At 45.4% G+C, this 24,400-nt stretch overlaps 1 protein-coding gene across 16 annotated transcripts in view; it reads right to left on the reverse strand.

Annotated features, from left to right (window-relative positions):
* The window catches only part of CADPS (calcium dependent secretion activator), a 228,509-nt gene that overhangs the window by 158,587 nt on the left and 45,522 nt on the right, over positions 1 to 24,400 (reverse strand). For all 16 annotated transcript variants that reach the window (XM_068154246.1, XM_068154245.1, XM_068154253.1 and 13 more), the window contains exons 2-3: positions 21,919 to 22,032; positions 17,106 to 17,438 (exon numbers count right to left, since the gene is read on the reverse strand). In XM_068154246.1, coding sequence (XP_068010347.1) covers positions 17,106 to 17,438; positions 21,919 to 22,032 — 447 coding nt within the window. The remainder of the gene's footprint in view (positions 1 to 17,105; positions 17,439 to 21,918; positions 22,033 to 24,400) is intronic.

Raw genomic sequence — 24,400 nt, forward strand, 5'->3', positions numbered from 1 at the left:
TATCTTGGAGGTTACCAGCTTGCATCCTGACAAAAGTAGGGGTGGCACAATTGTTTCAAATGCTGGAAAACAGAGTAGGTAAACAGCTATAACAACACAGGACTGGCCACATTTCCAGTTCAACTATGATCACAAGTCCTCCCCAAGACAGGCAGCAGGGAAGGTTTCACATCAAGACATTCCAGGGCAGCTGGAAAAGCTCTCACACAGATTGCTACTGTCAGGTCAGAGGGATGGGTTTTTGCTCAATTCCAAGGCAGGCATCATTACAGCCTGAAGATGGCTTTGCAGCAGACAGCTAATGTCACTTTTAAAGGGCAATGTTCTCTTCTCATGCTGAACTCTGGTTTACTGGGTGAATTTTTCTGAGCTCACCCCTTGCTGTTATTTGCTATTTGCTGTACCACACCACTCTTCCCTTCTGCAGGAATCATGTTGGCATGAGCCAATTCATGTCCAGCAGAGTGTGTTCCTGTTCATTTCCAGTTACATCTGATTTGATACTGTCAATGGACATGTATTTCTTTTCCAGCAGGACTTTGACCCATTTTTCTCTTCCTATGCTCAGTGGCACCCCTCACTAGCCATTAGACACCCCTTTCCCCAGCAGCTTCTACACAGGAGCAGTTTCATTATTAATGATTCTTATGAAGCCTGTGTCTTTAAACAGGAGCACTTTACTCTTGATTGATACCTAGCAGCCAGTAATTTCATGCAACAGTGGAGAGATTCTCTTCTGCTGTAGCATGTGGTATGGCGTGAAGCCTCAGTGAGGCAGATGTGCTTGCTCTCCTGTCCTTGCATCCTGCATTGCCCTTCCCTAAATCATCTTGTGCATCTATTGCCACCAGGAGACAAAATTTCAGGCATTGAGTCACCAACCCTCCCAGGTATCAGGGAGAGCTATTGACTTGCAGTGGCTCACATGGCACTCCATGTGAGGCTGATAATCACTGATCTGGACCAAACAAAATGTACTTTGATTGTCGTCATCCAGAAAATCACCCTTCTTTTGAAGCCCAGGTCTGCCCAAGATGACTAACAATGCTGCTCAGACTGGGCCTGTGCTCTGACGTGACAATGGCAGCGTTTCTGACGGTGTATTTGGGATGGAAATAGATTATCTTCTTTGTTCATTGATGCTGCCTATGTTTTTAGCCATACAATGGATGAAACTGCCCTGGCATTACAATAGGAAAGTTTAATGATCCCAATTATCTCCTTGAACATATCTTTTTTTTTCCCCAGCAGAAACAAGACTTCTACTGGCTGGCAGACATCCCCAGCTGTTTTGCAATTGCCATACATAAAGGCAGAACAGATTGACCAGGCAATGACCCCAAAGAATTGCCTACGTTAAGTGGTAATAAAGATCAGGAGTTACATGGCTGGCAAAAGAAATGCAGGGGAAAGGAGCAGAGTCACCTCCTGCCACCGACTAGGCGGTGCTGGGAGAGCAGCAGGGCTGCAGCCACTGCCACCCAGGGAGAAGAGCAGCACATCAATTAGCCAAACCACTAGCAAAAATGGTGGCCAGTTTTCTTGGCTCACTTTGATAAAGGACCATGCAGTCAGCAGGGACTTCCCAGAGGAAAGCCATGGTACCAGCCTCGAAGAAACCAGGCAGTCCTTATCATGCCTGCATTAGGAATAGTGTGGCCAGCAGGAGCAGGGAAGCCATTGTGCCCCTGTACTCTGCATTGGTTAGGCCACACCTTGAGTACTGTGTCCAATTCTGGGCCCCTCAGTTTAAGAAGGACATTGAGACACCTGAACGTGTCCAGAGAAGGGCAACAAGGCTGGGGAGAGGCCTTGAGCACAAGCCCTATGAGGAGAGACTGAGGGAGCTGGGGTTGTTTAGCCTGGAGAAGAGGAGGCTCAGGGGTGACCTTACTGCTCTCTACAACTACCTGAAGGGTGATTGTAGCCAGGAAGGGGTTGGTCTCTTCTCCCAGGCAACCAGCACCAGAACAAGGGGACACAGTCTCAAGCTGTGCCAGGGGAGGTTTAGACTCGAGGTGAGGAGAAAGTTCTTCACCGAGCGAGTCATTCGTCATTGGAATGTGCTGCCCAGGGAGGTGGTGGAGTCACCATCCCTGGAGGTGTTCAAGAAGGGATTGGACGTGGCACTTGGTGCCATGGTCTAGTCATGGGGTCTGTGGTGAAAGGTTGGACTCGATGATCCTCGAGGTCTCTTCCAACTTTGGTTATACTGTGATACTACTGTGATGAATACTGCAGAGGTTCATGGGAAACACAGAGTTTGAAACAGACCCTTTCTCAAATACTGCTGCTGTTGAATACTCACAAGTGGTCACCACAATTTTTATTACAGATTTGTGATAGCATACAAACCAATATTTAGAGTGCAGTGCTCTTCCATTAATCTAATCTGTACTCTCCTCTCTAACTCTGTTCCCTCCAAGCAGATCCAAAACACGCTGCTCTTGTCTGACCCAATGGTCACTCTCCTCCACAAAGTTATTTTGGAATCATTTTGACAGTGGCAGCCACAGCTAATTTACACTCAATTGCTACTTAACCATCTGAGCATAACAGTTCCCGGACAAAATCTGCCGTTAGGGAGGAAAAGGTCAAGTAAAGACAAAATCCACAAGTAGAAAGGGGGAATGAAGAACTGAGATAGAAGGTGACTGAGATTGGCTGCTCAGTGTCTTACATTTTTGAGGATTTGGATATGCATGAGGAGGAAAGGTCAGAAATTGGACTTCAAGCCACAAGGAGATGGTGGGTAGAGCCATGAGGAAGTGCTGCTGATATTACACCCTCCACCAGAAATAAAGAGGACTAGGGTTTAATGCGATTTTGAAACATAAAGTGCTGCATTTGGCAAAGGACATTTCATCAAATGCAACAGGCATCACCTGATTTAATAAAATCACTGTGTCAATAGCTTCTCCATGAAACAACATCTGTGTTTCGCAGCTATTTTGTCAGTCCTGCTCTCAGCTCTGCATGCAGGCGTGCAAGACTCCTGGTAATGGCAGACTAAGCTAAGCCTGCAGCTTATTTCACCAGTGTTGCACAACATGAGCTCGCCAGCAGACTGGCAGAAATATCAGCAGGATAAATGACTGGTGTTGAGAATAAACAAGAGACCATTTAATTACTCCACTATTAGAATTTTATAATTGAAACCACCCAAAGGACTTTCTTGCTGTCACCTCTGGACTTAACTAGCTTCTTGGCCTAAATATGTTTTAGTGAGCCCCTCCACAACAGTCAACAGCTCGTGGTCCTCAAGCTGGGAACAAGGAAACCCTTCACTGATAATGCTCCTTCTGCTAAGGAACAGCCAAGGAGTAAAGCCTTACACTTGATGCCTCCCTCCAGCGTCTCCAGCAGGAACTGTAGTGTTACTTGCCAAGATCTCCCAGCTTTGTTGGTGATGGGATACTTGGATTGTGTTCTGTGTTTTACCTTTTTATGGTGGTACCTGAAGTAAAATACCCTCAGTACAGAGTCCCTTCCTGTTGACTGATGATGACTGGATAGACCTGCAATATTGCTGCTGTTGCCAGTATGGCTGTAAACACAGGTCAAGATGCAGAAATGAGCATGGGGCATGCCCCAGCACCCACAACAATGAGTAGGTTACATTTAACCAAAATTCAGCAGGGCATTGGGCAAAGTCTGTGTGTCCAGGTCTTCACAAAATCTGTAGGTCACTGTCTGGCAATGCTTGCTTGCTTCCTAGTATCTTTTTCCATTGCAAACCTTACTCTCCTGGCTGCATGCTCAAAGAGGACAGTAAAATCACACACCTGCACTTTGTTCTCCTTTGCCTACAATGCCTACAATTCATCTTCTCCCTCTGCACGCCCTAAGGAAGGCTTAAGGCTCAAGTGTGAACACACAAGCATACAGCTCATCTGCCCCAGCTCCCAAAAGCCTACAAAGTGCAGAACCTGGTCATGGTTGGGAGCCCAGTGTCACAGGGGCGCCATGGGTTTCAGACTCCAACCTCCATTCCACACTGCATGGTCCTAAGCTGCCTGCACTTAGAGCTTACATACAGCCACGCTGGGCAACTGCTTACTTCCCTACCATAGCTACCAACATTTAACAGTCTCAAATTTTAGAACACCTACAGCATGCCCCTGAGGCCTGACTTTGAGCTGGCTGCACAAGCCCCAGAGAGACCTATACCTAACCTCTCTCTGTTGTCTTCTAGGTCTTCCCATACTGCTCAATTCAGCTCGATGTAGCCTTCAATCTCAAAATACTCTTTGGAAGGAACGGCTGTCACACCATCCCACTCTTTGTTCAATGAGGGGTGCAATAATTTTCTCTCTTTCATTACAATGACGTTTCCACAAAGACTTCACACCAAATGACAAAGAAAGTTGTGACACAACCTCCCCATCTTCTTGCTGCCCTCTATTTCAGAGACAAAAGAACTGGGCCAAAGGCTGTGACACATGAAAAGCACATGCACAGATCACTCCTGCTAGGAAACATCACTGCAGCCTTGCATTATACAACAAAGTCTGTGCAATGGAGGCCAGCAGTTTTTTATATGACTTTAAGCTATTATAGCTGCCTTTTAAATACATGAGAAGCTGTATTTGAAGCTGTCTTAAATCTAATTCCCTATTGAGCCTGCACTCTAATTTCTCATGAAACATGAGTAGAATCAGATGTTCCAGAAAAAACATAGTATATTGAATATGAAAACTCAACACTGAAATAGGGGTAAGGAACAGCTTACATAAGTTGCATTCCCTGTAGTTTGAGATATTGAGACTGAGCCTTTGAAATGCATGAAATCTAGTTTGTTGATCATTTCCCAATTTATAGCCAGCTCAGAGGGAACAAATATACGCCTGCTTTGATATTCTTTAGAATAAAATGCTTGGCACCTCGTTTCTCTTAAGAAATACACCTATTTTCTTTTTATTTTGCTACTATTTTAGATGCAGACTGGAAGATTAACCCAGCTGTATTTTATATTCATGCAGTACTTCCTGTGGCCTGATCCATCCGACTCTTAAAGTTCCTTCTGAATTAAAATGACACTGTCTATCACATCCCAAGCTGTGGCATGAAGCATTTGTCAAGTAAGACAGAAACACTGGTAGTCTGAAGAATGAAATGTAAGGAGTGGAGGAAAGGACTGGGGGATAACACATCTTCTTTGGAAAAAAATAATTCTCTTTTCTGCAATAGTGAACATAATATGGATGGCAAAAGGGTAAAAGCAGCCTTAGAGAAACCACATCTTTCAGAAACAAGATTAGAGAAAACTCATTAAAATATTAATACAGAACTTTCAAAATATTCGCTTAGTGGATGATGTATGCCACAAGAATGAGCTCTCTAAGATGATGAAAAGAACACTGGAAGAGTACTGTGTAATGTGAGGCTACCACAGCTCAGTGAAAACCAGTCCAGGTTCCCCAGCCAAGCAATGCTGGTTGAAATGAAGACCCTGGAGCTCTTTGAGTACTGTGTCCAGTTCTGGGCCCCTCAATTTAAGAAGGACATTGAGACTCTTGAGCATGTCTAGAGAAGGGCAATGAGGCTGGGGAGAGGCCTCGAGCACAAGCCCTAGGAGGAGAGGCTGAGGGAGCCTGGGTTGTTTAGTCTGGAGAAGAGGAGGCTCAGGGGAGACCTTATTGCTATCTACAACTGTCTGAAGGGTGGTTGTAACCAGGAGGGGGTTGATCTCTTCTCCAGGCAACCAGCACCAGAACAAGAGGACACAGTCTCAAGCTGCACCAGGGGAAGTTTAGGCTCGAGGTGAGGAGAAAGTTCTTCACTGAGAGAGTTGGTAGCCATTGGAATGTGCTGCCCAGGGAGGTGGTGGAGTCACCATCCCTGGAGGTGTTCAAGAAGGGATTGGACGAGGCACTTGGTGCCATGGTCTAGTAGTCATGAGGTATTGGGTGACAGGTTAGACTTGATGATCTTTGAAGTCTTTCCCAACTTTATTGATTCTATGATTCTTGCACAAGCCTCCAGCATGACCAGCTATAAACCCTGCTACATGCAACTACAACTGTACCTTCCCAGTTTTGCTCACAAGATAGGCATTGCAAGTTCCCCAAGGAAGCAACAGGATTTCAGTGATAAAATACACAAGGGAGGGTTGAAGTGCTGCAAAGCACTGAGGTTTTCATGTGGAATTCAAATTAGATTTAAAGACCTACATACAAAATGAGATGCTAGCGGCTGCATTGTATTTCCAGTTAAAAGGAAGAGAAAGAGAGGCATTAACATAGAGCAGGGTCATGCACCAGTTATGTCTTATTAAGTATTCCAGCCTTCCTTAAGATAAGCATCACATATGGGTTCTTTTGCAGCTAGCAGTTCCTTGCTTAAAGAGGGAGAGGTCTGGATAACACCCCTTCTGTCTCCCAAGGCCTCCTGAGATGATTGACAGGAACATGTACTGCTGGGAACAAATGCTGCTCAAAGGAAAAACAAGATTACATTCTCCAAAAGGAGCCAATGGGGTCATTTCGTTGTCACGTCTTCTCCTGCTCACCATCTCTGGTTGAGGAAAAGACAAAGAGGAAGAGTGACATTTTCCTTCCCTAATAAAACACAGGACATGCTGAGGAATTGCTGTTACATATGGTGGCTTACACTGAATTCAAAGTTAGGGAAGCAAGAGAGGTTGATCAAAATAAACATTTTGAGACTCGAGTCCCACCTCTGAGAACCAGACCATGAGGAAGCCCAACTCAAACCTCACACTCTGACCCGTATCAGTTACATTTAGGTTATTTTGGGGGGAGATGAACAATAAATATCTGATTCTATGTACTGCCTTTGCCTACCACCCTCCATGCTGGACAGCATTTGGTTTGGTTTCTCCTTGGGCAGTCTGTTCAGGTATTTTTGGGCTGGGCCACTCTGCCACATGCCATCATGCCTCATGAGATCATTGGGGTTTTTCATTTCAATGGTTTCCCTGAATTCAACAACTTCTTCTCCACTTGCTCCCCCGTTTCTTTTAGTCATCTCCTCCCTGCCAATAACATCTCTGGTGTTTATATTTTGTGCTATCCCAAATCTCCTCTCCACCGAAAGAGTTTCAAGTTATGCTTCCCAAATGTCATCCAATTTAATGATGCCCAAGAGCTTTTCCTAATTCTCTAGCTCCTGCAAAACCCTTCCAACTGCTTCAGCATCTTCCTCTGCACAGCTGAGTGATCCATCTTCCTGACCCTGCCCTCTGCTCTATTCCTAAAATAAAGCTCAGAGGTGGAAGCAGCCAGGCACTTGTAAAAGCAGTAGAAATCCAGTTAACAATCTCAGAGCCAAAGTGTCTCCCTTCCCAGAGACCTCTGCTAGGCTCCAAATGGCAGCATCAGCAGATCAACACATTATCAGCTACTTCAATCCTTCATACTTTTCTGCAGTTGCTCTTATCCAGAGTCAGTAATTCACCGTTCAACTTATTCTTTCCAAAATGCAAGGTGGTGGCAGGGAAATGGAATCATATTAATAAATATCCATTTGAAATAAGCCTTCTGATCTCATAGGGGAGAAAAAAAAAAGATCTGGCTCAACAGCATGAAAGTCAGCCAACAACTAGATAGTCAGGGAAAGCAGACAATTAGTAGTCTCTAAATAGAGGGGTTAAGGTAGATTGAAAGTGTCAAGTCATTGATATTTTAAGGTAACCATGGTTATTTTTTATGCATTCCTTTGCAGCAGGAATGCAGATGATGAAAAGTATTCATGGGCCAATTGAAACGAAAATAAAACTGAAGAGATATCGTGATGGTAATTTAAACCTTAAACTGCAGAAATTAATCAGTCCACACAGACAACCAAGAGCATTCCGCTGATACTGCACCACAAAATCCCCTCACTAAACACATGAACAAAAACCATTTCACAAAGGATGAACATCTTGAAAATCATCCTGACTTTGCCCTAATGTACCTGCAGGGATCAATACTGCTGGAGCAGAACGGATCCAGTCTGATGCATGAAGTTGCCCATGTGGCCCCTGGATAAAGCCCAATTGTTTCTAACTGAATTTGTGCAAGCAGCTGGAAGTGCAGAGGAGTGCTGGTCCCAGCGCCTTGCAGCCCCCTGGTGCTGCCCAGTGAGGGGATCAATAATGATTGGCATGAATTAAGTTTTCCCTACTGATGCTTCTTGAGATAATTCTGCATGCTCTTCCATTAGACCAAAAGCTCTCTTGGTCTCATCTTGCTGACAAGTGGTGTCACACTAACAGTGAGGGCAGAGGAGTAGCACAGTCGATTAGAAAGTGGGGACAGGAAATGGTGAGGGTTCCTGGTTGTGACAAGTAACAACTAAGTGCTCTCTTAAGCAAACTAAAACAGGGCTTTGTCTCGGAGAAGTCTCAGTGGACTCCTGCAGCAAATAATGTATTAAAACATATTGCAGGGCAGCAGAAAGCAGAAGCAAGAAGCTGCTTCTCCACTCCAGAATCTGCCTGGATGCCAAAACCATTTTCTGTCCTTTAAATAATAAGCCACAACATGCCACCCCTTGTTTTGGTGGAACAAAGTGGCATTTGGTTAGGCTGCAGAGAGGCATCCACACCCCAAAATCCAGAGGGAAAGCTGGCAGGAGGTAGCGTGGGAAGGATTCGGTGCAGAAGGCTTCTTCAGCCTAATAAACATCTCTGGTTAGTGTCAGATGAAAACGACTGACTTCTCCTCTGCAAGTCTTCACTATTGTTGCATGACGCTATAGTTCCTCTGCTAAACATCTGCTCTTCGGAGGCACACTCTAGCCTGGTTTCTGTAAAGGGGCTGTACAACCAGAAGATGTCCATAGCAGGGCCAGAACTGGAAGTTCCTAGCACACGAAAACATACATCCCCAACTGGCAGCTAACAGGGTTAAAACACCCTCTGATTAAATGAAAGCATCTTTAATTAGTTTAATTGACCATGCCTCAGCCAAGACCATCTGCTCAGCAGCATTTGCCTGCTCTTTGCAGGAGCGATTGATCAGCCATAGCTGGAGAATACAGCATTAGGCTACATCAGATTTATTTTGTTTAATAGAAGAGCTAATTTGCTTTAAATTTAATTACAGGGGCCAAGATTGCTCTCTAACTCCGTAACAGCACAGAACGTAAGCTGATCCCGCAGCTAATGGATGCACATGTAGGTCCACACGTCTGTGCAAGCCAGACACTTGGTGACAACAGCTCAGGAGAGCGGGTCCCACCCTGGCAGAGAGTAATTGCAGCATTTCCCACCCCACCCCCAAAAGCCACTAGCACCACACCACCCTGCTGCCTGGTCCACCATGTCCCATTCCAACAGACTGAGCTCTTCCCTGCAGCTCTCCACTGGATGCTGGAGAAGACTGGGTGCTGGATGCTGAAGTAGACAGACATCCCATCTCAATCACCTCTCCTGCTCCTAATTATAGAGACACTAAACAATGCATCACATGCAGCATTACTGTTTCTGCACTGCATGGGACAGAACAGAGACAATCAGAGGACAGTTCAGTACCTCCTGGATGACCTCCATAAGAAAACCTGTCCCAAACAGGGTGGCTGGCAGCTGAGGGTTCAGCAGAGCCAGACATCACACTTGCCCCATCTCTGACATTGCACTTTCCCTGTCAGTTCCTCTGCCCTTCCATTGCCAATATCATTCTTCAAAATACCACACCCTGAGCTGCTGAAGAAGGGCAATTCCCCCTCCTTCCCAGGGAACCACGTGTATCTACACCTCATTATTCTGAAGGGGAGAACTTCTTCGCTTCCCAAAGCTGTTCCCTTTTGCAATTCCCCTTTGGGTGCTAAATCACCGCTGTCAGTGGGAGATGCTCCAGCCCTGACAGGCACATGCTGCGGCTGCCACTGGCTGCTACAGGAGTAATTACAAGCCTGCAGAAGGCTCCAGGCTGCCATTTTCGTTTCCATGGAAATAAATACTGAATTACTGAAAACAGACTATGATGGTTTATGGATTTTGAGGGATTTGATCAACTCAAAACCTGTTTTTATTGGTGGCAGCTTTGTTTTAAGGTGTGTGGGGGAATAATGCTTTCAGTGTGGAAACTGGCAGAGCTACTGGAAGGTTTTTGTAGGACTGAAAGAGGACTATAAAAGAAGCCAAGGGTTCTGTTGATGGCCTGGGGATTTGCAAGGGGGACAGTAGTGCTGGCCAAAGCTGCCAGCTGTCCAGGTATCCAGCTCTGGAGAAAGGAGCTTGTGAAGGATTGCTGGTCCTTGCCTGCAGCCCTGCAGCTGCCCTGGCTTGCCACCACCCCTGTGACACTGTGTTTGCTGGGGCTGAAACAAACCTCCCACCCTCTTGGGGTGATCATTGCAGCCAGTCTTAATGCTTAAATGCCCAGAACTGCAGATGGCCATTTCATAGGCATACAGCTTCAAGATGAAGCCAGAATAAAAAGGAATTGCTTTATGTTCTTTAAAAGTGATGAACAGGGAGAAGGGAGTGGTCTGACATAAATTCCTCTAGCTCTGAACTGAAGAGAGACAGAGATGTGCACAGACAGGTAACTCCATGCTGCGCACAAATGCTGGGCTCAATTCTCATTGCAAGGCATGGCTAGGAATACTTGATTTGGGGAGAGTACACACAATCCAAATGTTTATACTGAGATCAACTGTCTGAGTTGTTATAGTACCCCACAGGATCTTCTGTCCTTACTTGTTTCTGCACTGACTTGGGCTGCATCTTCCAAGTGCCACTGTAGCATCTCTGCAATGGGCCCAACACAACACAGTGAGTCAAGAAACAAAGCTCAGGAAAACCATCTAAACTGCAGAGATGAAAGAGAGGCAGAAGGTGAGACACCACCTCAGCAAAGCATCCCTAATACTGACTTGAGCTAAAATCAAACATTTGATTCAGGACAGAAATCATAAATAACTTTTCTGCTAACACTTCTGAAACCAATTTCTTTGGCAGGGGAACTTTCTGCTTTGTGAGAAATGTCAGCCTTTGGACACGGTGTCCTAATTCAGCTGCAAAAAGAAATGTCAAAACGGTGAATTCTAGTTTTAAGGCAGCTCTGGTCAACAAAATTTGGGTTGAAATGTTTCCTAGCCAAAATCCCAGGCACCTGAAACTTATGAAACAATTGCACTAGTTAGAGCCTTTCATTTCTTTATGTGAAATAGCCACCAAACAGAACAGGACCTGGTCTATGCTGTAGTTCAGCCACACATGCACACTTCTCTGATATTCTACCTTTACCTGAATGGACAGGAAGGGAAGTTGAAAAGATACAACTGTGCTCTACTAGGCATCACTCAGCAAGTTTGACATGCATACATTTAGCTCCTTGCCTTCAAATCTCATGAATTAGTTGAAATTGAAAGCTCTGCACAGGTTTTGTGCACATCTAGCATGAATACCACAGTGGAAGGAAAGAAGAGAAAGTCTGATTGTGAAGCCTGTGAATTTGAACAGACCTGCATGGACAGCCCAGAGTCCTGTGCTTGCTCTGGAGCAGGAGGATGGAAGCATGCAGCTCATCATAGATGTGGTCTGGATGTCAGCTGCTGCTGCTGCTGGATTAGCTGAGCAGCACTCTACTAGCTCTTTCTCTTCTCACTGCAGCTAAAACCAACTTTCAAACACAGCTTGAGCTATAAAAGTAAATCACTGCCCTATGGCTGGGGAAGAACAAGAGGAGAACACCACCACACCTGAATTTTGGTGATGATTCTGCGATTCAGCTGTCACAAAGGTCAGTGGGAAGTGCATGGCCTGTGCTTCAGGAAATGGCAACTGCAGTAAAGACTCAGGTTTGGAATTCCTGGCTCTTAGAGAAAACAGCTCCTGTATGACTCTTCTACAGCTACAAATTACAAAGCAGAAGAGCTAAGCTCATGTCTCACCAAGGGGTTCTGGGCCAGAAACCCAAGACTGGAACACACTTCTTCCTTCACGACGCCTCTCACACAGCAGAGTGTCTCACTGCTCGAGCTCAATTCCCATGTTGACTCCAGTGGGGCAGAAACACCAAGCCACACAGCATGTTATGCAAAAAAACTTCAGCCTCTGTGTATTATTTAAAGTGTTCTTCTCAGGAGTTGTACTTAACAACACCATTATCTCCACAGCCATTCTGCTACAACGCTTCCCCATCTCTGTTTCCTAAAAGCCTTTCCAACTGCATCAATCCCTTTTGCTCTGTTGCTATCTCAGGTTCTATTCTATCACCATTATCACATTAAGAATACACTTATCTCATACCAGGTGGGGATATTGCATTAAAAAAACCAAACAACCTTTTAGAAATCATCTTCCTTCTGCACAAACAAAATATTTTTTCCAGAAGTGAATGGAAATGCCATCCTAGTGATGCAATGGTTATGCACTTAGTGAGTATGATGTAACAGGAGGACAAAGAGAGAAAAGCATCTTCTTCCTGACTGCAAGAGTTCTAGGAAGTATTTGGGGCTCTCAGCACCATTCCTGCTCTAGCTTTAGGGGGCCAATAACTAAGCAAAGCTTTCTCACCCCTTGCCTCTTTGCCCAGCCTCTGGGGCAGTTTCACCCTGCCCACTAAAGCAAAAAAGAGAATGTCAGACCAGCTTGCCCCTCCACTCCCAGCCAACAGGAGCAATGGGAGAAGCTGACAAGCTCTGATTTTCTAAGCACAGGTGACTGACTAACAAACTGCATTATCAGCACTGTGCTGCTGTTCTCCAGAGTAATTGCATTCAGGCAGCCTGCCAGGGAAAAGGATCCCTTTCCCAACTCCTCCCTTGCATGGCAGACAAGTTTAGGTCAAAAATGAGTATAGCTCATATCATGCCAAACCTCCTGCTGGGAAGCTTGTGATTTGCCCCAGATTTGTTTGAGAGGTTTGCTCAGTATCAGCATGAAGCCTGTGGCTGGCACCAGGACAGGCTGCCACGCCAGGGTCTGTGGTGGGCTTAGGCAGGACCTGCCTGTGGACTGCCTGAGGAAAGCAAACATATAAATCACCCACACGTGCACAACTGGAGCCTGCATGGTGTTTCTAGGAATACTGCAATGCCAGCACATCCAGAAGAATGCCAGACAGTGTCTTCCTTTACTTAAAGCTTATTTATAATCAGAATATTCAAAGTATTTTGTTCTTATGAAACAGGCAAGAGAAGCCTCAATCAAATTACCAGTGAAACAATTTGAATTACAATTCCAACAAACTATGCTGTCAGAGACAAAAGTTGGACCAACAGAGGCAGTGTCTCTTCACAGGGAGACAAATGAGTACTGCTCATAGGCTGGCTGACTAAAATGTGATCTGGACTGAAACACAATAGCACAACAGAGAAATAAGTAACCATTTTTAGGGGTTATGGGATCAGTGTCCCAAGGCCAATGGGTGTAATCTGTGCTGCAGCTATGGCTGCAGGCACAAGCTGAGGGCTGTTTGCAAACCCACCTGGGAAAGGAACTCACTGCTCATTTCAGGACAGCCTGGCAGAGCAGAGTTGTTTACAGAAGATGGCTTGTTGAACAGGGAGAGACAGATGCTGCAGATGAAAATTTATGAAAATGCAAAGTGGTTATGTTCAGGGAGACAGTGAGCATCTGGAAGAAGTCCTGCAGAAGCATGTTCTGGACCTGCCATGGCCATAGCACACAGGTACATGGAAAGCAGGGAACTGCTCCTGCCTGTGGCTGCTCTGAGTCCTCTCCCACCCAGAGTCCATCCAGACTACTGCAATGCTCTACACACAATTCTCCTCCCTCCAGATGTATCTGGTTTTAGTGCTGTGGCTTTGGCAGGTGCCTCTGGCTCCTTAATTGCTGCCAGACTTCCCACATCAGAGATGCTGTCTGTGAATGCAGCTCAGCACAGTCCAAGGGGTTATGGCACAGAAGAGTTTCCAAGCCACGAAAGGCAGTGCCCAGGGCTTGGCTTGCATCTTGAGCCTGCAGCAACCAGGCACCCAGTTGCTGTTGTGGCTTTGAAATCTGCCATGTGCAAACATCAAGAACTTTTGGAGTGGGAAGTAATTTGCTACTAATATTTAGGAGGCAAAAGGGAAGGAAAAAAAATCCTGTTTCAGAGGTGATGCCAATGCTTCATCCTGAGAGATCAGGAGGAAGCTTTCATGGGGGTAAAGGGGCTGGTTACTGAAGCACTGCTCATTTCATATCATATTCTGCTCTCCCTTGCAGCTCTGATGTAGAAAACATGCTAGTCAAGTGTCATGCACCATTGACTTTTGCAAGGAACTGCTCATACAAGCTCAGCAAACAAAAACATTTGTATGTTAATAGATTTTACTTATACCTACAGCAGACTGGCTGCAAGTGATTGCTGAGACCCTGTGGGAAGGAGTAGTGGTCAACAGCAATTTTGGTGCAAGATGAGAAGTGCAGAGTAGCTGCTGCTGCTCTCCTAAGGACTGAGAATGGCCGGAGAACTCCAGAGATCCCTCTGGTATCGCCCAGATGACATGACCACAGGAAGCACTGAAGCACAGGTAGCAGCAAAGCCTGCAGTTTCCTTAGGTGCCTGCTGCTGCCTTCCCTTCATCACTGAATGGGAGCAGGAGCAGCAGCAATCTGCTTCCACCTCATCTCTCCACAGGGCAGGTGGAAGACTGTTTGGAAGGACACCCAGATGAAAATTTGGACTTTGCTATACATATCATCTGAAGATTTCTAATTTGATGATATGTTTTGGGTGCAGGAATTATGGTATGAAATAAGGGGTGGCATGTGGCAGTTGAGGCTGGGTGCCTCCTGTTGCTGCCACAGAAGTTACACCTCCGGTGTCCTGAGTGTCCAGCCCAGTATGTGGGCAGAGGAAGCTTCATATTTCATACCCATAATATCCTGCACCCTGTAAATCCAGCTGCAAAGTCTTTCTCTTCCTCTTTCTTCCCTCTCTGCTCTCATGGGAGATGCTCCCTATCGGGTAACAGTGGGGGGAAGTATCTCAAGCCCTCTTAGGCCTGGCTAGGCCTAATGCCAGGAGGAGAAGGGGGAGAGACAGCCTCAGACCTGGCCAGCCTGAGACCAACCTAGCAGGGGGAGGGGAAGAAAGAGCCCTGGGGGGGGTTGGGTATACCCCCAGGTGGGGAGAAGGGAAGTGCTGGGAGACTTTTGGGTGTGCTGTAGGGGACTCTATGCTTTGGGTTTCTTTTGTCACTGTGCTTGAAGTTTCTGTAAAACACTGCTGCTTTTCCATTTAAACTTTCCATCGCAATCCATTTGTGTGAGTGTCATTCTTTTGCCCCTCTCAGGGGCAAGAGAGGATGTGCCTGGCCTCAAACCAGGACAGCAGGCTTCCGCTGCACCACACCAGCAGCACAGCACTGTAACCACTCACACTGTACCCCAGGAAAATATCAAACAGTTGAATGACTGCTGGCCTCACAGCTTTCTGAGCCATGCCTTGTATAAAAGGCTCTCCTTTCGGCGTAGCTAATCCTCAGTATCCAGGTATTAAAAACAGAGCAGCTCCCGTGCTAATACTTGCTTTCAACAGAAATTACATCTTTCTCTAAAAGCATAAATTATAGGTTTACTCCCTCTGAGTATTAGAAAAGACCCACAATTAAATCATTCACTTTCAGAGTAAACCCAGGACCTACTGCAGGAAACAGGTTGCTTGATGCAACAGGGCAATTCATGGGGAGCAGCCACTGGGCTTGTAGTGTCTGCCAGAAAGGCTCTCATAAGCAGACATCAGGGCAGCTATAATTAAATATTGTTTCTGTATCACTGGGAACCAGAAAGGAAGAAGATCACACACTCACACAAAACCACCCAAGTTCCTTAGCCAAGCACAGGGCAAGGGAGAAAGAGAGACATAGAGCTTGAGGTGGTTTAAGTTAAAAAAAGCCACTGCAGAACTGACTCAGCTCTCAGCACATCACCATAAACATTGTGGGTTTGATTTAAAAGAAAAAATCCTCCAGTGGAGGATGGAGGCACAAAATCTGGTTTGTAAACACAGTTTGTGAAGACTGATGTAGTCCTTGCTGTTGTTTTTTTGCTATGAAGACACCTTACTCAGGGATGTTTATTACCCTCTTCCCACTCTGCCACTAAGGTCTGAGCTGAAGAAGATCAAATGTAAGATAATTAAACACTTTACAGGAGAAAAACAGATCAAACATAATTTTCCATGCCTTGACAAGAATTGGAAATGTCTAGACAGAAGACAGACAGAATTGGTCTCAAATGTATTAATTTCAATGAGAAGTAGAAGCGCTGAATTACAGGGATGAGACTGAGGTCTGCTCCTCCTCTGAAAACTTTCCACAGCATTACCTTGCCCTCCCCAAGACTCTGACATCCTTTATCCCGCCTGGAATATTTCTATCCAATAGCAGGGGACCATAATCTGGGTCACCATCAGCCTGGACAGCCACACACAGCCCTCAGCAAAAGCTGCTAGGAACACAAAGCAGCACTGCAGAGTCCCAGCTCCAAGTATCTGGGGAACTGGTTCTTATTGGAGGAGCAAAAGAGAGGAATGGGAAGAGTTTAATCAGTCTGGGAAGTCACAATGCAAGCAGAGCCATCCTGGGGTCGTGGGGGTTTGGGATGCTGTCTCCTTCCACCACAGGCAGACAGGCATCACAGAGGCTCCTCTACTTAGGGCGAATCCATACAACCTCAGGAAGTGAGTTTGCATAAGGCATACAGCCCGGAGGCATCTGAGCTTCAAGTACAAATAAGGTTATTGCAGGCTGCAAGAATGCTCTTCTCTCTTTTAGACTGGTGATGTGAAAGAGGAAAGACAAGAAAGCCCCAGCAAAACAGCCCACTTAGGCACCATCTGCTCATCCAGACACAGAGATGGAGGAATAAAATTTTCCCATCTCAGTAATCCTATGGGATTTCAGGAAAGAAAACTATATAAAGACCTTCAAAAACATCTGCAGAGTCCTCTAAGCAACCAAATGAGAGAAAAAAACCAAGCAGGAGCAAGTGAAAGCCCACTTGGACTGCCAGAATGTAAGTGGTAGTGCAGAAGTCCCACCACAAACCAAAATCCCCTTCCCTAGTGGAAGCTCGCTGAAAAACAGTCTGGTCAGACACCAAGTTTTCAATACATAACAGCAGTATTTTCCCCTTGGCAAGTCCTTCCCCAAGAAAACCCCTTCCACTAGCAGCCAGGCTGGGAGAAAGGTCTTACCTGACATGCGTTGTACAGAAGCTGATGCTCAAATTTCTTGATCCCCAGAATGTTCTGGAACATCTCGTAGAGCTGTTCCTTGCTGAGAATGAGCTCTGAGGCAGCACTTGCCGTCATCCTGGCCTGCTGCTTACGGGGGTCCTCTTCCCCACGGTAAATGGCATCAAACTTTGCCATCCAGGAGCTCAGGACTGTCTCCTTGCTGAGGCCATCGATTTCCGGCAGGCTACGCACTCTCTTCTCAATGTGCTTCTTGAAGACCTCCCGGGAGTCATTGGCTGAGCACCCTCCACTCTGCACCATCCTGGCAACACGGTCACTTTTCAGGAACACCTACAAAGAAAAGGATGACTTCAAATGGTGTCAGTTAAAGAAAAAAAAAAAAAGAAAAGAGAAATCCCCTAAAGTACCACAAGACATGGTTTTGCTGCTGGGAAATCTCCTACCTGGCTGCCAGAACACTTCCCAACCCCTCACTCAATCACCACATGTTGCCAGGTGGAGAGAGGCTTCAGCTGTACCTCATGAAGCATAATGAAAGCAGGTGACGCTTCTGTGTTGTGTCCACTAAAAACAAACCATTTTGATGCCATTAGGACTTCATCTGGTATTGTGGTTGCACCTCACTGGATACATTAATGCCCTTTGGGAAAGCAGGGTAAAATTTTGCTCCACCAAATATTTTAATAGGGAAGTTATTGCACGATTGCATTCACCTAGCCAAGTTCTGCCCTGATAGAAGGAGCCCAGTCGTCCTACTGAAGTCAACAGCATTGAACTGCATTTCACCTGGTAGCCAGGCCCCTGGGAAACCTCTGACCAGTGCAGGGACCAGGCTTATATTAAGCTACTACACCAGAAGAGATCTTTGCAGACTGCCCTGCTGCCACATGACAGGAATGGGATTGTATTAATTAATTTACTGTTACCTTCAGTTAAATAATGTCTGTGCCCCCACTTCTCCCATACCCTACTCTTTCCAACCTAGGCAACCAGTACTGCAAGAGCACCATTAAAACACCCCAAGAAAGAGCACAGAGGAACGGCCCAAACTTTGCAAACTGCCAGGTAAACACCAAGGTAACTGGTGATCTGAGGGTCACTAAAACATGGCATGGCCACAGAAGGATGAGGCTAAATCCCTTCCTGCTCTGGCTCTGCTAAAGCAGCACAGGATGGTTCAACATGGGTTGAGGCCATCTGGAAAGGCTTTGCAGAGAAAGCATCTTGCCAGGTGCAGGACCCTGAGAGCAGGAGGGAGGGAGAAGGCACTTGCTGAAGATGTTTTTTCCCACTGCAACAACAGCAGAAGGGTCAAAATATAACAGGCCCCCTGTGCAGCAAGAAATGCCACAGGAGCAATGTAGAACTGAAGGGTGAGAGAAGGACAGGGGAATATTGTGTTGGCTCTCCTCTCCCAAGCTTTGAACACAAGAGAGCAATCACTGCCCAGCAAGAACTGCTGTTTTATTAATGATGCTGAGGACAGATGAATACAGAAGGCTGGGAAGAAGCTGTGCCAGCACCAGGGTGTATCTGTCAGCTCTCAATAATTAAAGAGTTTGAGGATGACCTAAGGACATCATAGATTATTTTTTTTATACCACTCAGCAACATGGCACTCCATGTTCCCAGATGCTTGATGGCACAGGCGTCTGTCAGGAGTAGTAGTGGACTTTGCTCCAAGACCAGCCCAGAAATGGTGCTGAGGAAGAGCTGGGCTGTTTCCTTCCAACACCACTGTGCTGATGAGGGCACTCTGCAGATGATATAAGCAGGATGCCACCAGCAGCCTCTAGGTCCACACTGAATTTATACCAGCACACATTTTCTTTCCTTGCAGAGTTTAACTATGAGTGATGACCCCTGAGTGCACACAGGTGCTTTTAGGTAATAGGTGAGAACTGTTAAAAACCAAGCTGGCAACACAGCCCAGGACGGCCTCAGCACACTGATAACCTGACCCTGTGTGACAGCACTAATGACTTCCCACACCTGCCAGCACCAGCAGATGCAATTAACTGTGGTCCTTATGCCTGTGGCTGGGGTGATGCCACTGTGAGCAGAGGGACCTGGCTCCTTAGCTTCCCTCAGCCCCAATTTACCCACCCTGGGTGCAGAGGAGCAGCCAACAAAGGAGGGCTGTGGTTGGCAGAGGATGCAAGTGTGGTGGAGCATCAGACACAAGGCAGTAGAAAAAGACTATGAAACAGGAAGATAAAAAAAGATAAAAGAGGTGTTTTGTCCTGCAGAGCAAGCTCCTTTATTTAGAGGGTAACAAGGGACTTGCCCAGCTGCAAGACTGCCTAGAAGGACTGCCAGGAGTCAAGAGCTGCTGAAGCAAAATCCTACACCAACACATGCAGAAGAGAACTGGTTTCTATTAACTGGGTCACGTATCTCTTGCCACATCCATAGATGAGCCCTCAATGTCACGAGTGGCCCCAACTCTATCTGCCAACAGCAGAGTGGAAATGAGTCTAACAAAGCATTTCCATAATACTCACTGAAGGGACTGGTGCACAGAGTGCTAGTTGACAGATGAAGCTTTACTCATTACAAGTAAAAGGACATGAGACAAGCTCTCCTGGAGTGTGTATTGGAGTGTGCTGTGCCTGTCTCACACACATGGGTCTGCAGCATTCCTGCAGGCACAGTGATGCTTTGCAGACCAGCAGCACAGTCTGCTCAGATCACTCAATCTTTTCATTTGATGGCAGCCTACGAACTAGTCTAAGACTGACAACCACAAGCTTATCCCTTGACAGCAACATTAACAGCAGAATGTGGCTGAGCACATTCAGGGCAAGACCAAACACATTCCTGACCCACACCACCACCTTTACCTCCTTCTTTCTCCATCATTCCCCAGGATATGAACCTAATCTGCAATGTTCCTAAGCAGACCCTTTAGAAACACCAGTCATGTCTTACAGAGACCCAGTTTCTGCTGAGCAAAAAGCCAAGCTTTAGCATTTTCCAAGCCATCATATAGCTTTATAAATCAGTACCTAAATGCTAATTTTCACATAGCATCCATTGCCATGGTCTAGTTGTTTAGGTGGGTTGGATTGGTTGATGGGTTGGATGCGATGATCTTGAAGGCCTCTTCCAACCTGGTTTATTCTATGTATTCTATGTATTCATTTAAGGGGTGGTTAATTGCTCAAAACCCTGAGATATGGAGTAGCTGGGCTAAGTAGGATCTACTGTGACTGCAACATGTCTCAAACAAGGGTGGGCACCACTCTGCAGAGAAAAGAGGACAGGGGAAGTGCTGCTGAGGCACTGTGAGGGGGCAGAGGCTTTCTGCAGTGAGGCTTTACCTTAAGCCACTGCAGATGGTGCTGAAGAAGTCTCATGCACCCATGCTACAGCTGCACAGAAGCTGAAAGTACATGGCTGTAAACTAAAGGAGACCAACAAACAGAAGAAAAAGAAAGTCGTGCTAAAGGACTCAGATGCCTTATGCCTTTTGTGACCTGTTTTAAGTAGGACAGAGCTGGTGGACTGTCCAGTTGAACCGAAGACACAGGCTTTACAGACATCTAGCACTGATCTAGTCCTGATGAACTGCTCTGTGTAAATCTGATCACTTGGGGTAAGAATACATACAACTTCTGGAACTAGTCAGGACAAACTTTCAGCTAGACCCACCAGTGAAACAAGGATATATTCTGCCTGGTTTTAAGTAGCTTCACTTTCCTGCCTAATAATCTTATTGGAACAGATATCCTAAAATGCAGCTCATGCCATTCTGAAAACTTTTTCTAAGAGCATCTGTTTGGTGAAGCTGTGATAAACTGAGATTTCTTTTCTGGTAAGAGATGTAAATTTCTCTCAGCTTCCTTCCTGAACAGAGAATGATGAAGTAGTAACTTCTAGGTTGGTTTACTACAGATAATCCAGAGATAATTTGTGTTTTCCTTACACAGAAGCAGCTGCCCCCATATACAGTTAAAATTCTCTTCAGTTTCAATACCTGATTTTGGTCCCCTCTTAGATTCCACTGTCAGAGAAATATTTCACGTAGGCAATTCAAAATCCTCACCTTTTATGACAGAACAGCTCTAGGGAGCAAGAGAAATGGCTTGCAGAAGGGCTAGCAAAAAAGTAAGCACCACTTCTCAGACAGATCACAAACACTGATCTCCTTCAAAACTAGAAGCTCTTTCCTTCTGAGAAATGAAAAGCAGCATTATGGGCTGCATACAAAGAGGTGCAAACAGACATATTTGCATAGTTATTCTTTTGCACAATTACAAATGATGCTTCGTGTTCCTTGGTATCTAGTTTTCTAGATATATATCCTCCTCCTTCCCTCTATGCTTTACAGGACTTGTCATACCAAACAGAAAAGACAAGGCTCTTGCTGAAAATCCCAGTCAATTAGAGACAATGGAAAAGCTTCAGCAAGAACTGAATGTGCTGCCCAGTTTTCTCTTGAGAATTTTCATACGTACAATATGTGACATTTATTTTCAATTGTGTCATCTCCCCTGTTTTTTTAGAGCACACTGCTTAAACCTAGCAGGAAGATATTTTTCAGTTTGAAGGAAGAATGATCTGCTCCATAATCAATCTATAGAATACACCATGGTGTAGGGGTTGCCACACTTGCCACAGGTTGCATGCTCAAACCCTAAACCTCACAAACTTTGTGTTGTACCAGACACCAGAGAGAAGAGGCCTTGCACTTGCATTTGCTTTGTGCCATTTCATAAAGGACAATCCATTTGTTTAGAATCAGACCTCATCTGTGAACAGGGGTGAGAATAGGGATTCACATGGATATTGTACTGTCTCTCCTTACCTCATAGTAGCTCTGGACGGCGTTTATAAATGCTTCATCTGCCACAATTTGGGTTTCTCCATTGAGAAAGGCCTGGAAACGATCTTTGATGGTCTGGAGCTGCTGCTTACTTATCTGCAAAACAAGCCAAATGGAAGAAATTAGTCAAGAAAGATTTATGTATGAGGAAAAAGCCCCCACTGATTCCTCTGTGATATCTGATTGGGGTACTTATGCCTTCTGCTTCCCTTTGGGGACAGCAGCAACAGATGAGGAACAAGCCACCCATGGGTACATGCACACATGACCCTGGCAAGTTCATTTAAGCATCATGATTCACAGAATCACAGAACAGTTTGGGTAGGAAGGGACTTCCAAAGGTCACCTAGTGCAACCCCCCTGCAGTGAGCCAGGACATCCTCCATTAGATCAGACTGCCCAGTGGGTACCTAAAACCGCCTCTAACTTAATGTCTAAACATATCTGATACCACAAAAATGCACACAACTTTTACTGCTTCAGATACGCCCGAGTCAAAAGCAAGCTACTGTTTGCATGCTTGGAAAAAACTGTTCCAGTGCAATCTCTTCCCCACTTAGCATCTCCCCTTCAGAAGACGAGGTTTTATCACCAAACAGGAAGCCTTGAGAGCTGGCTGTTGAAGATGACACTCATCAGCACTCCAGGGCCTTGGGAGTTTTTATTTCCTTGCTTGTCACATACAAAGCACCAGTCAGGAACAGTAGTGAAAGAATTTAATGCCAAAGAAATCACACAAGGACAAACCTATTCTCTTTATTCTAGGAAGGACTTTCTCTGCTCTCTCTGCTGCTCAAAACAGTTTCTGTCCAGCATACAGCTGGTATAACCTGCAAGACAGTTCTTATTTTGGCACAATGACATCAGTAGAAAGCATACAAGGACTTATTCCAGCCTTATAAGACAACATGCTGTTAGTTTGCCAATTTATCTGTCAGTTTAAAAACAGATAGAGCTAAAAACCCCACCTCTTCAGCTTGTAGTGCAAAGTCACAGCAGGCACATAACTCATGTACCAGCACTGCCAGCATAACATCTTAGGATGCAGATAACATTCGTGTTGAAGGGCTGCAGGGATTTAAATGTAGTTGTGCCTGGTTTACCGCAGGGTTGCTTCTGGTTTGCGGATAGGAATTAATTTAGACAGCAGAGAAAGGCACACACAAGATGTATATATGACAGCTTCAAACTTTAAGGGAAAAGAAAGCAGTAAGAATTAGGACAACTGTTTACTAATGACCAAAAGGTCTAAAGAAGAGTGGTTTCTTCTCACTTACTTGCGAGTGGAAGAAAGCTTCCATTAAAATGGAAGAGAAAACTAAAATTAATGGCTCTAAGTGTCTAAATAGCTTTGATTAAAGTATTGAAAACTACAGACATCCAAATGACTAAAGCATAATGAAGCCTGGTGAACACAGGTAGTGATAAAAAGCAGGAGAGGGACCACTTGAAAAATGCAACAATAAATATTATTAGATCTGGATGATGCTCCATGTGGGGTGTTCAGGGACTGCAGTAACGAACATCATGAATACTGATAATTAATTCTACAGCACCATGCTGAGGAGGGTTAGTGAGCAATGCCAATTTGATGTGATAATCTGGGATTAGTTTATCCTCATGCTTATGGAGAGGTGTTCATCAAAGTGACATAAAGAAAGACTTCAGAAAACATGGAACAGCTTCTGCCATCCCTAGAAAGACAGCTCATTCCCACCCCCAAAACAGCACCCCACACTTCAGACTCTGACATGTACAACAAGGCTTAGCATCACAGGGCTGGAGCAAGGACTGTCCCTCCAATCAGACCCACCTCAGTCCTAGGCACCATCTGCACAGAGCCCTGTGGAAAACACTGCTGAAATCTCCTGGCTTTAAGGCGGGCAGGATCTATTTTTTGGCTCTAAGAGTCCATCTGCCATGTCAGGCACCTAAATCCCTTTGTGGTGTTTGCCAATAGCACCCTAAATATCATGAGCTCTTAGGCAATACACAGCATCAGACATAAATCAGCCTCCAAACCTATCTGAGCTCATGTAAGGTCCTGATGGAACTGCAAAGAAAACTGGGTCAGCAGTAAGAGAAGCCAAAGACAATGTAGTGGTCAGGTTGGAGACACCTGTGGGAAGGCGCTAGGTCTGTTTTTATTAAGCATTTAATTAGGTGGAAGGAGAGAAAAGCAGGATGTTAATTAAATGTATTAACGATTTTGCATTAGCAACCATTGCAAAATGACAGAGAAATAGAGGCTCTAAGAAACCAAGAAAAGAAACAGGAAAACTACAGGTTACACTGAAATCAGCATGTTGAGGCACAAGAAAAGACATGCTAAGAGCACTGATAATCTGAGCCAAGAGGCTTTTAATTTAGGCTTTTTTAAATGTGTGTGGCATTTTTCATTATATTTCTTTCCAGGTTATCTCTCAGGACAACCTCCCCTGCTTGTTCAATTCCTATAATGCCA

The sequence above is a fragment of the Melanerpes formicivorus genome, unplaced genomic scaffold (genome assembly GCF_026170545.1).
Source record: "Melanerpes formicivorus ecotype bairdi unplaced genomic scaffold, bMelFor1.0.p_v2 SCAF_28, whole genome shotgun sequence".
Lineage (NCBI taxonomy): Eukaryota > Metazoa > Chordata > Aves > Piciformes > Picidae > Melanerpes > Melanerpes formicivorus.